This window comes from Microplitis mediator, chromosome 8, assembly GCF_029852145.1.
Source record: "Microplitis mediator isolate UGA2020A chromosome 8, iyMicMedi2.1, whole genome shotgun sequence".
Lineage (NCBI taxonomy): Eukaryota > Metazoa > Arthropoda > Insecta > Hymenoptera > Braconidae > Microplitis > Microplitis mediator.
The window spans coordinates 22926787-22939846 of NC_079976.1; the positions used below are offsets into that span (position 1 = coordinate 22926787).

At 29.1% G+C, this 13060-nt stretch overlaps 1 protein-coding gene across 2 annotated transcripts; it reads right to left on the reverse strand.

The window, feature by feature from the left end:
* Window positions 1-743: 743 nt before the first annotated feature.
* On the reverse strand, window positions 744-11086 carry LOC130673428 (phenoloxidase-activating factor 2-like). Of its 2 annotated transcripts, none has more exons than XM_057478421.1 (6): window positions 10939-11086; window positions 7253-7617; window positions 5985-6302; window positions 5634-5902; window positions 1866-2029; window positions 744-986 (listed from the first exon to the last, which is right to left on the reverse strand). In XM_057478421.1, exons 2-6 carry the CDS (start codon window positions 7609-7611, stop codon window positions 804-806), a joined length of 1293 nt encoding a protein of 430 aa, XP_057334404.1. In that variant the 5' UTR covers window positions 7612-7617; window positions 10939-11086; the 3' UTR covers window positions 744-803. The 2 variants fall into 2 exon arrangements, with proteins under 2 accessions (XP_057334404.1, XP_057334403.1); XM_057478420.1 differs by having other exon boundaries at window positions 7253-7626.
* Window positions 11087-13060: the final 1974 nt, after the last annotated feature.

Consider the following 13060-nt stretch of genomic DNA (forward strand, 5'->3'; position numbering starts at 1 on the left):
TAATTCCACATTTCTAGCCCTACGCATAACACCTGGGGCAAAATGGACCAGCCGAAATTTCCGAAAAAATTATTTTTTCATATTTTTCGGCCGTTTCTTTATGTAAGAGGCAAATTTGGTCCCTAAAAATTTATAAAAATTAAATTTTTTTTTTTAGTTGATAAATTTTTGAAATAAAGTAAAATTGTAGAATTGATTTTTTTTTATTAAATAACAATTAGTAATTAAGGTAATCGAGAGTGAACGATTTTTTACGCTTTAAAAAATTTTTTTCGAGTAATATAAAACCAAAAATAGTTGTCAAGAGAAAGAAATACATTCTTAATGATGAAAACGATTAAAAAAAAAAAAAAACGAAAAAAAAAAATTTTTTATCACTTTTTGAAGGGGGGCCGCTCTGCCCCACAAAAAGAAATTTTTTTTTTTCAGAATTTTGGCAAAATGTCTATAAATTTGTTCGAAATAGGACAAAAGCAAAGTGATCTTAAGGTTAAAAGCCACAAAAAGTAATAATTGGCTTAGGGGGGCCGCTCTGCCCCACCCTCCCCTATACATGGAAACTACAACGTAATTGTTGTAGCCGCACCACAAATAGGCGTTTTAAAAACTCTAATCTATTTGTTTTTTAATCTATAGATGAATAATAAATGTATTTCTAGTTCCCAAATTTATAACAATATTTAAATGCAGCCGTATTATAAAATTTTTTATATTTTAGCATTAATCATAATTAGCTTATCATGTAACATTGATATATAATTCTGATTTATATATATATTTTTTTTTTACATTGATGAATGAAATTAAAGTTTAGTAAAAACTTGTGCTAATTGTTGATCAATCCATTCGCGTGCATGAGCAACATTAGCATAAACACCAGGAACTCCGTCTTCACCACAGCCGATGCCCCAAGAAACGATTCCAGCTTGTGAATAACGAGTTGGATCATTACGGAGAGGACACACTAGCGGACTTCCTCCATCACCCTAGACAGTTTTATTTTTATGTAATTTTATTTATTTCTTCATGAAAAATTTTTTATAGATTGACTGAATTTAAAAACTATGAGAGCAATAAGTAACATAAATAATCATGAATTTTACACTGATAGAAAATTTATATTGACTCGAGAAATATTTTCTTGAGCCAAGAATTTATTTTTGAAGAAAACCAATTGTCTTGCTTCAAGAAATTCTTGTCTTGATTTAGACTTTCTTGGCTCTATAGATTTTGTATCTTCGATGGATAACTCTCGTGTCTTGACCCGAAACTATATTATCTTCAATCGATACTATCGAATTCTTCAAGCAAGACCACTTGTCTTCAACTAAAAATGTCGTATTATTATTTTAAGAACTTTAAATTTTTGGTTCAAGTAATAATTCCTTGATAGAAGATGTTTTTAAAGTAATGAAAAAAAAAAATTTTTTTTAAAATAAATTTCTACTTTAATATATTTGAAGTAAATGAATGTAGTCCTAAAAAATCACTTTAAAACTTTTTATTTTTAAAATAAAAAAAAAAGTTTTTTTTCAAGCTGAGTAAATTGATATCTTGATTTAAAAACCGCGCCATTCTCGAAACGAGTCGGTAATGTCTTAAACCTAGATTTTGCCTATCTTAATCCAAGAGCAAGAAATTCTTGAACGAAATATGTCAGAATTTTGTTTCAAAACAAAAAAGGCTTCATCGAAAAATCAAATTCTCAAACAAAAAATTTTTTTTCTCTATCCGAGAATTTCAATTTTTTGGTTCAAGGACTTATTTCTTGAATTAAAACAATTAAAAATTTTGAAACAAGAACCACATTTTGAAGAAAAAATTTTTCTTGAATCAAGATAATTTTTCTGTCAGTGTAAGTTTACCTTGCATGTATCTTTTCCAAGCTCGCCTCCAGCGCAGATAAAACTATTGTCCAATCTAAAGTATTTTCCGAGCCGAGTAGAGCGTAGAGAATTTTGACATGCTCCGTGATTGACTACTGGCACTTCAACGCGTTTGAGTATAACTTGGTAATGCCCTTCTTTACCTAATTCAAAATTTATTAATAATTATTTCAATATTATTAAACTTAGTATAAATTTGAGGGCGTAACAAATTTTTTTCACTCGATATTACACTAAAAAATATTTGAGCTGTTAAAAAAATATTATTAATTATTTCTATAGTAAATATCTACTACAAACAATATAAAGGACAATTGTTAAGATTTTTTCAGCTACCATTACTTTAGAGAAATTCTTTCTTTCTCTAAATTGCTTATCCCAGGTCGAAAAATTTGATCTAATTTTAGTCTAATCGAACTATTTGAGCTGTTTTTGATCTTTTATAAAAATTTTAAACGTTTTTAAAAAATAATTGCGTTACGGGCAGACAAAACTAGATTAATTCTTGAACTTTCAAAAATTCATGTTCTGAAAATTTGCAAGGACAAAACTAGATTAAATCATGGACTTGTAATATTTTTATTTATGAGCAATATTTATAAAAAATATATTAAGTTACAGAATTGATTATGTTTAGTTTACTATTTATTTAGTGTCTTTTGTTTAAAAATGTCGGCAGTTAATAAAAGTTTGACAGTTTTATTTTTTCGATGTCTTGACTAAATATTTATAGTATTGAATAAAAGTAACAAAATAACTCTTAAAATATCTAGAAATTTTTATTATTTTCTGGATAAAATCGAAAATCCTTGACAAAACATCCCCGACGAAATATCCTACGAACAAAATATCCTCCGACAAAAGATCCCCCGACAAAATATCTCCGGACATAATATCTTTCGATATAATTTCCACAATTTTCCTGAAAAACTAGCACTCTAAATAGGTAGTAATTATTTATTTATAAATTCCCGCAATTTTCCTACCCGGGTCAAAAAATTAGATCTGTTTTAAAATAAATGATAAATTCAAATATTTTTCCTTTAATTCAAGTTTATAAATCGTATTTATTTTATATAAGAATTTTATCTGTTTTTGCCCGTACTATTCCTTATCCAGGCTAATATCAGACTTATTTTCGTATGATATTTAGTCTGTTTTAAATCGCGTTTAGACTAAAAACAGACTTTTTTATTATAATTATTGGTCTGTGTTCAATTGTTTTTAAGGACAAATACAGGACTTTTTATAAATATAAATAATAAGAATAATAATAATCTAGATTTATTAATTTATTTTAATTTTCTTGGTATTTAAAACATGCTAATGTGCTTCCACAATAAGATGTCACACAGGGAAAATGTTGGCTCGAAACCTACCAAATTTTATAATGCTGTCGACTAAACTTGAAACAGGGAGTAAAGCATCCAAAAAATTATCGTGCTCTTACAAAAAATGATTATACTGTATCACATTACTTATTACGCGCGAGAAACTTATCGATGAGCTTCAATATCAATTACTTCCATACATTATAATAATTTTGATGCAGCATAATAATTTTTTATAAGAGTTTAGTAATTTTTTGGATACTTTACTTTCTGTTTCAAGTTTGGTCGACAGCATAATAAAAATTGGTAGATTTCGAGCCAACATTTTTCTCCGTAGCACAAGAATTCTGATGTTTTCTTATGCCAAAATATTTTCAATTTTATCCAGTAAATAAGAGAAAATTCTTGACATTTTAAGAGTTGTTTTATCACTTTTATTCAATGATATAAATATTCAATGAAGACAACTAAGAAAATTAAGCTGTCAAATTTTCATTAACTGCCAACATTTTTAAACAAAAGATAGTAAATAAATAGTAAATAAAACATAATCAATTCTGCAACTTAATATTTTTTCATAAATATTGCCCATAAATAAAAATTTTATAAGTCCATGATTTAATCTAGTTTTGTCCTTGTAAATTTTCAGAAGTAAAATTTTTTAAAGTTCACGAATTAATCTAATTTAGTCTGCTCGTAACGCGTTTGTTTTTTAAAGTAGGAGGTCGAAAACAGCTTAAAATTTTCATAAAAGATCAAAATCAGATCAAATAGTCCAATCAGACTAAAATCAGGTCAAATTTTTCAGTCCGGGTAGATCAAAAACAGATTAAAATTTTTATCGAAGTTCAATAACAGACCAAGTAGTCCAAAAACAGTCCAGTTAGACTAAAATCAGATCAAATTTTTCGACCCGGGTAAAAAACAAGCACCCAAATTAGTTGTGGATAGTACAAATAAACATTAAAATTTTTTTGGGGGACATAATATCCCCGACAAAATATCTTTCGATATAATTTTTACAATTTCCCTGGGAAACTAGCACTCTAAACATTTAAATAAAAAAGAGAAATTTTGCTGATAGGATATTTTGTCGGGATTATTATGTCCGGAGATGTTTTGTGGGGGGATCTATTGTCGGGGGATATTTTGTCCGTAGGATATTTTGTCGAGGATATTTTGTCGGGGGATGATAACGCGCGGAACCGGCATCTTATTACGGAAGCGCATCAGTATGTTTTAAAAATAAATTTATAAATCTAGATTTTTATTATTATTTATCTTTGTAAAAAGTTATGTTTTTAAACTGAAAGCGATTAAAAACAGACTAAAAATTATAGAAAATAAAGTCCGTTTTTGTTCTTAGAAACAATTGAACACAGACTAATAATTATAATAAAAAAGTCTGTTTTTAGTCTAAACGCGATTTAAAACAGACTAAATATCATACGAAAATAAGTCTGATATTGGCCTGGATAAGAAACAGTACGGGCAAAAACAGATTAAATTCTTATATAAAATAAATACGATTTATAAACTTAAATTCAAGAAAAATTATTTGAATTTATCATTTATTTTTAAAACAGATCTAATTTTTTGACGTGGGTTTACTCGAATAACTTCTTTTTTTAATATTGTTTAACACTAACCCGATGAAAAAAGATTTTATACAATTATATATTGACTATATATAAATTGGATAGAAAAAATGGCCCGTCCCAATTGTATAGAAATTGTATACAATTTTTATACAATTGGGTCGGGCCATTTTTTGTATATATAATTTTATAAAATTGTATAAAATCTTTTTTCATTGGAAAGGTTTAATGACCTCTCCTCTTTTTTTATTACAATGATGTCTAAGTTCAAAATATATATGAGTGCAATATGAAGAAAAACATATTGCCTTGCGTTTACTTGGAACATGGGCCTCAATCTCTCGTCGATCCAAGTACTTAAGGTCATAAAATTTGATCCATACTATATACACTTTTTGAACTCTACAAATAATAAATAAAAATACTACGACTTAAATGTAACATTGTTCGAAATAATACATATTTTGAATAGAATATTTTAGTAAAAGAAATATTCGAATAAAATATATATTAGAATAAAGATTCATTTTTGTATAGAGAATCCAACAAAAATGATTGAAATAATAAAAAAATAAGATTAATAATTATCATGAGTAATTGAGGTGTGCACTTTTGAATTTTCAAACTTTTTTTATTGCCTGTTGTTAGTTTGTAATTTAGACAATTTTAACGAAGGCTTTTGCAAAAGGCTGTCTGGTACGAAACTTTTTAGAGTGATTAAGTGGAAGAAATTGTTTGGTCTCAGTTATTGTCGATTGTAAGTTTATGATGGGAAGTCAACTGTATTAATTAATTTGTGGAAAAATTTGAATACTTACCAAAAACATCTTTTCCCCAACCACTGGCAGCACATCTTGCGTTATCAAAGACGTCATATTTATCCGGCAGACAGACAATATCAACATTCTCGGCATATTCTACAGGTTTTGACAAAATTAATATTGCAAAGTCATTATGCAAATTACCAGATTTAAAATTGGGATGAATGATAATTCTCGAAACATCTCGATTTTGATGTGGAAGTGGTTCACTTCGAGTCTGAGTATCCCATTCACCTGCTCTTACTATCAACTCCCAAAAGTCCCGTCTTAAAAATCGATAATTAACAAAAAATTTCATGTATCATTCAGTCGTATTGTAAATTTTTTTTTTACTTAATTATATTTTACCCTTTAACGCAATGAGCGGCAGTCAAAACTGCTTGTGGATGAATCAGAGAACCCCCACATTGAAAATGATTTATTTTTTCGCCTTGTTGATTTGATGAGTTTCCTTCTGTACGTAAAACTGCAACCATCCAAGGGAATTCCCCAAACTGAGCTTCATTGTCAGAGTGACCGGTTATTCTAAAACCTACGCCATTGAAATGACGGTGCCCGCATCCTTCACGCTTCGATGCTACTGGTAAGCGACGTTTATCACGTTCCAAAATATCTGAATGTTTGCAACAAACGTCCAAATAATTTTCACAAGTAGTTCCTCCAAGTCTGTAATAAATACAGACAATAGTTTTTATCGAGATCACCCATACAGGAGCTGCCAGAGTTGAACAACGGGCCCCTACTTGGCCCAGCACTGGGGAACCTAGCTTTGGCACACCTATATTGGCCCAGGCGTGGGCCAGGACTGGGTAACTTAGCCTTGGCCATCCAATGGCAAGCCAGACTTGGGCCAAGACTGGGTAACCTAGCCTTGGCCGTTACAATGATTACCCGGGCTTGGGCCAAGGTAGGATTACCCAAGTTTGGATATACCTATGGTTTATATAAGTAGATCATATAAATGTACCAGTTCAACGTTATAGTTAGTGAAATTCACTCCGGAGCGGAGTTTTGAAAATATTATTAATAAAATATAACTCCACTAAGTAAAATCGAAATAAAAATTCGCGTATTACAGTACTGATCAACCGATACGCACACACACACATATTCGCACACACGCACACATGCGCACATCCGAACACACATACGCACACATTCGCACACACCTGAACAAACGCACGCACACACACGCACACATACGAACACATTCGCACACACCCGATCAGACACATGCACACACATACGCACACCCCCGAACGCACACACGAACACATTCGCATAAACGGACACACCCGAACACACACACGCACACATTTGCACACTCGCACGCGCACTCGCACTCGACACACACGCTGTTTAACAGTTTAACATAAATTAATTTAAATGTTAAAACTCCGGACCGGAGTGAATTGGGAGTGAAATAAAATCCGCATCACTCCGCTAAAAAAAAACTCCCAATTCACTCCGCATGCGGGATGATTTTTTTTAAAACTTCGGAACTCTGAGTGGCGGAGTGAATCCGGAGTGAATTTGAATTTTATTTCACTCCCAATTCACTCCGGATTTTTTACAGTGTACATTGAAGTAAATATTATTTTTAATCTTTTAATTACCTGATGTCAATTAATCCAACACCATCTTCAATAATAGTACCGTTTGAACAGAGATAATAACTAACACATTCACAATCTTCATTTTCCGAATCGTTAATTTTACCGGGAATATTTGGTGATTTTTCATCATGTTTAATTTCTTCAGTTGTTGTGCCAAAAACTTCATCAATTAAAGCCTCTAAACCACTGGTGTCGAATTTCGTAAACGGGCGACTTGTTGTTGTGGTTGATTTAGCTACACTTGGTGGTGGCGTACCGAATATTTCAAGAAGTAATTGTGGATCTATAGTGTTTTGTCGAGGTTTTGAAGATGACAGTCCTGTGAAGAAAACTATCCACAGTAATATCTTCCACTCCATGGTTATCTGAAAAAACTTTCAATGTGAAAAATAAAAAATAAATTATGGAAATGAAAAGCAAAAAAAAAAGATTTATTGAAAATTAATAAGATGGATCAGTTTAGTAGACAGCGGACGGACTTCATAATGCAACGGTCGAGGGCTCAACCTTTTTTTTTCATTTCTCGCTATGAAAATTAACGATTTTCAAAAATTTTGGGAGTTATTGTTTTCACCCCAATTTTAGAAAATCAAACTTTCATTAGATGGAATTTTGGTGTCACCATAAACTAACATGCACATTAGGGTGTTTCATATTTAGGCGATATTTTTTTTATTTCTGTCCTACCTGACAAACTAAAAATTTATAGTATGAAAAAAATATTCCCGCTTGAATAAAAATTTTAAGTCAATTAGGGGCTTAGCGCATCGAAAAATTCGAATTCCCATTTAAATAACATGGGAAAAAAAATTTTTTTTTAGTTTGGAATTTTATACCTCGGCGATGGCTAATTGAACAGATAAGTTTAGGATACATTTTTGTCGGGAATTTAACGCTCTACAAAAAAAAGTCTCTTATCATTTTTTGATAAATCCATCGGTTTAAAAGTTATTGGAGCTTGAAATCAAGTTAGAGTAAATTTCGAGAACTTTTTACTTTTCCGGCGAAACTATTGGACTTATCATAAAATGCCATAGAATCTTTTTTGTAGACAATTTTATTTCCTACAAATTATTTCTGGTAAATTTTTTTTAAATTCTGCATTGTTTTCTAGTTATTTCTATTTTAATGCCAAGCTCCTAAAAAAATAGTGTTCTGATCGAGCTCTTAAAATCGATACATGAAAGCGAGTTAATAATAATAAAATGAAAAAAATTTTTTTTTTCTTTGCACCCAATAATTATGTGAAATAAAATTTTTCTTTATGTAAATTACTTATAAAAAAATTTAATTTAATCAAATTTATTTCATTTCCAGAAATTTTTTTTCACCTTTTTTAGCGGGTGCCCATTTTTCCCGCAAAAAATGAAAATTGTTTCTATAACACTAGCTGAAAAATTTTTTCTATTTACTTTCAATATTCATTACAAAACAAAATTTAACATATTTGAGTCTCCGAAATTATTTCCTAAAGTACCCCGTTTTGCCCCTCCTATTATAAACACTACACTGATAGAAAATTTATATTGACTCAAGAAATATTTTCTTGAGCCAAGAATTTATTTCTGAAGGAAACCAATTGTCTTGCTTCAAGAAATTCTTGTCTTGATTTAGATTTTCTTGGCTCTATAGATTTTGTATCTTCGATGGATAACTCTCGTGTCTTGACCCGAAACTATATTATCTTCAATCGATACTATCGAATTCTTCAAGCAAGACCACTTGTTTTCAACTAAAAATGTCGTATTATTATTTTAAGAACTTTAAATTTTTGGTTCAATTAATAATTCCTTGATAGAAGATGTTTTTAAAGTAATGAAAAAACAAATTTTTTTTAAAATCAATTTCTACTTTAACATATCTGAAGTAAATGAATGTAGTCCTAAAAAATCACTTTGAAACTTTTTATTTTTAAAATAAAAAAAAAAGTTTTTTTTCAAGCTGAGTAAATTGATATCTTGATTTAAAAACCGCGCCATTCTCGAAACGAGTCGGTAATGTCTTAAACCTAGATTTTGCCTATCTTAATCCAAGAGCAAGAAATTCTTGAACGAAATATGTCAGAATTTTGTTTCAAAACAAAAAAGGCTTCATCGAAAAATCAAATTCTCAAACAAAGAATTTTTTTTCTCTATCCGAGAATTTCAATTTTTTGGTTCAAGGATTTATTTCTTGAATTAAAACAATTAAAAATTTTGAAACAAGAACTACATTTTGAAGAAAAAATTTTTCTTGAATCAAGATAGTTTTTCTATCAGTGTATTGAAATATTTATGGTATTCATTTATCCAAGCTCATATACATAAGTCTTCTTAAGGCCATGAATTATTATTCTATGTAATTATATATAATTGTACCCTGATTAAGAATTCTGATTACATCTAATTGAGAACAATAGAATCGCAATTATTTTCCGCACTTTAAAACCAAGTGTACTATTTTAATACACAGTAGTATTCTGTTCAAGACAAACTATAGTTTTTCATAGTCACTCAAAAGACGTTTCACGTTGTGTTAAATATCGATGGTTTTCTTATGGTGTTTTGACAAAAGTGTTAATTTCTACACACCCCTGGTAGAAATTTTTCTGACTTTCCTCTGAAAAAGTCTTAAGAACTTTAAAATTGAGGTTTTCAGAGGAAATTCCGAAAAATTTCCACCAGGGCTTAGTTTCCAAGTGCGATCGGACCCGTAAATTTCAATCGGAAAATAATAGAAACATTTATTTTATTCTTTGTCGGAATCTCTAACCAGAGTAATAATTTTATAAAATCTTTGAGATAAAAATATTTTATTTATGATCATAATAAACTTTCACAAAATTGACCTTGTCCCTGGATATAGTGAAAAAAAAACTCTATAAAGTGATATAACGAAAATGACCACTACTTTTTTTAACCAATTCTAATTGATGTAACACTTAATTCGATTTTATAATTTGACGTAAAAACCCCAAGGTCAATTGTCAACAGGCAGATGTCCCAAACAAAGTTCAACCTTTCTAATTTATTCAAATACTATTATTATTATCTTTTCAAAATAATTTAACTGTCAACAAAATATTAAGTAACCATCAATTAATTCAACTAATTGACTTTTATTTTTATTTATAGAAAACTAAACGAAAATATAAAAGTCATGCAATTAATTTTTTATTTTACTCTTCTTTGGATTTTTCTTATGCGGGAGTTTAAAAAATTCAAATTTCGTTACTTGGGAAGAAATTTTTAAATTTTCGGACGGTGCGATGGAAAAAATATTTAAATAAATATAATTATATAGAAATTTATAGTGACCTGAAAATTATTTTAAATTTACGTTTGAATTAAAAAAATTTGAATTTCGGTGAAAAAATTTTTTTATAAAATTCTTCCCGGGTTTTTGAAATCAAAATTTGCAGAAATAAATTTAATTTCTATAAAAAATAAATTAAATTATTTTTAAAAGTTAATTTCATTCAGAAATTGAATTAATTGTCAGCCATAGAATTTTATCTACAAATGAAAAATTATTCTGACGTAAACTAGATTTTCATTCAAAAAAACTATAATGAATATTTTTCAAAATTTAAATTCAAATTTTTTAGATTTAAAAAAAAATTTCAAAAAAAATGAATTAAATTTCATTCATTTTTAAAAATATCGAATTCTCACTAAAATAATAAATTAAATTAATTAATTACTTACTTGTGGATAAAATTAATCTTCGTTTAAATTATAAAAATAATTTTTATTTACTATTATAAATAAAAAATTTTATTTAGATTTTTATCAATGAATACTTTTTCTTTCACTTGAATTTTTTCGAGGCTCGAACGACACGCAAATAACGAAGATCGAACGCTGACTGAGAATTCGTTCCCTAGTGATGTCTTTACACACAATTTTACCTGCTGAATTGCGACACTATATATGAATATTTCAATCAAACATTCACCGTAATTTTTTTTGGGATTTACCAGTAGTGATTACTGTCGGAAATCTTTTATGATGACTCACTAAAATTTTAATTCTTCTCTTATTAATTTTTTTTTAAATTTTCCTACACTGATAAAAAAACGGTACAAGTCCACACTATCTCGGTGTTAAATGTAAACCCTAAAATGGTGTTAAAATAACAGCGGCAGTGGTGTTAAATTTTTTCCCGGTGTTAAAAAAAAAGTAGTTTTATTTTTCAAGTATCAGAAGTCGAGTATTTCAAATACAAAAAAAAATTTGTTGTTTCAAAAATTAATGATACGACTGATTTACTAATTTTTTTGTTAATTACTTAACACAGTGGAGTGAAGATTTAACTACATGGAAAAAAGAGCAGTTGAAAAATTACAGTTTCGTATAGTAGTACACGGAGAGAAATTTATGGTAATCGTTCCCATAATATTATGGTAAACGTTACCATATATTATGGTAATGGTTACCATACTATTTCGAAATTATAATAAAGTTTTTTTTTGTATATTTGATCATTTTGTTAAACTATATTACAATAAAATATTATTTCTGGTCAGACAAAAATTTTCAATTTGTGAATTATAATAATAAATAACTTCATAATAATTTACATTACAAAATTTCAAGTATGTAGGGGAAGAGGGGGGGGGGGGGCAAAATGGGCCCCTTAAGAAATGAGAGCTTATATGTAATAGAAATGTCAGCCCATTTTGCCCCCAGGGGTCTATTTTGCCCCACTCTCCCCTAAAAGACGAAGGGGGAGGGGGGCACTTAAAATTTTGAGTGCCTCAATTGATTTAGGGGCAAAATGGGCCCCTTAAATTTTGGGGCCCATTCCCCCCCTCCTTCTCCTGATTAAATTTCTAAACATTATGGTAACCACTACCATACTTACATAGTAACGATTACCATAATTCCATAGGAACTATTCCGATACCATATAGGTATTATACCCATAATTATGGGAATGATTACCATAATGTATATTAGAGTGATTCAAAAAAATCGACTAATTTTTTTTTTCTTGATTATATCGAAAATATTGTTGGAAATGACGAAAAAAAAATACTGTGAAAGTTTGAGCTCTTAATATTAATATTAACAACTGCTGCATCGCAATTTTCTATTTCCCGTTTAAATATCATGGGAAAATTTATTTTTTAAGCTTTGGAATTTCGTAGCGCACGGTGGGACCAATACTTTTGAATGTTCAAGACTTATTCTTATGGAAAATTTGACGCTCTACAAAAAAGGTCTCTTATAATTTTTCGATATTTTTATTTCTTCAAAAGTAATTCGAAGTTAAAGTTAGATTGACGATAAATTTTTACATTTTTTAAATTTTTTGACGCAACCATCAACTTTATCCGAAAATTTTAAAGGACATTTTTTGTAGAGCATTTTATTTCCTACAACTTATCTCAGAGACAATTTTCGATATTTCTCATAAGTCGTAAGTTATTCGCAATTAACTGAAAATTTTCTTAAATAATCTAAATTTTGTTGCTTAAAATTAATTATATTAAATTTTCAGTTAATTGCAAATAACTTACGACTTATGAGAAATATCGAAAATTTTCTCCGAGATAAGTTGTAGGAAATAAAATGCTCTACAAAAAATGTCCTTTAAAATTTTCGGATAAAGTTGATGGTTGCGTCAAAAAATTTAAAAAATGTAAAAATTTATCGTCAATCTAACTTTAACTTCGAATTACTTTTGAAGAAATAAAAATATCGAAAAATTATAAGAGACCTTTTTTGTAGAGCGTCAAATTTCCCATAAGAATATGTCTTGAACATTCAAAAGTATTGGCCCCACTGTGAGTTACAAAATTCCCAACCTTAAAAAATAAATTTT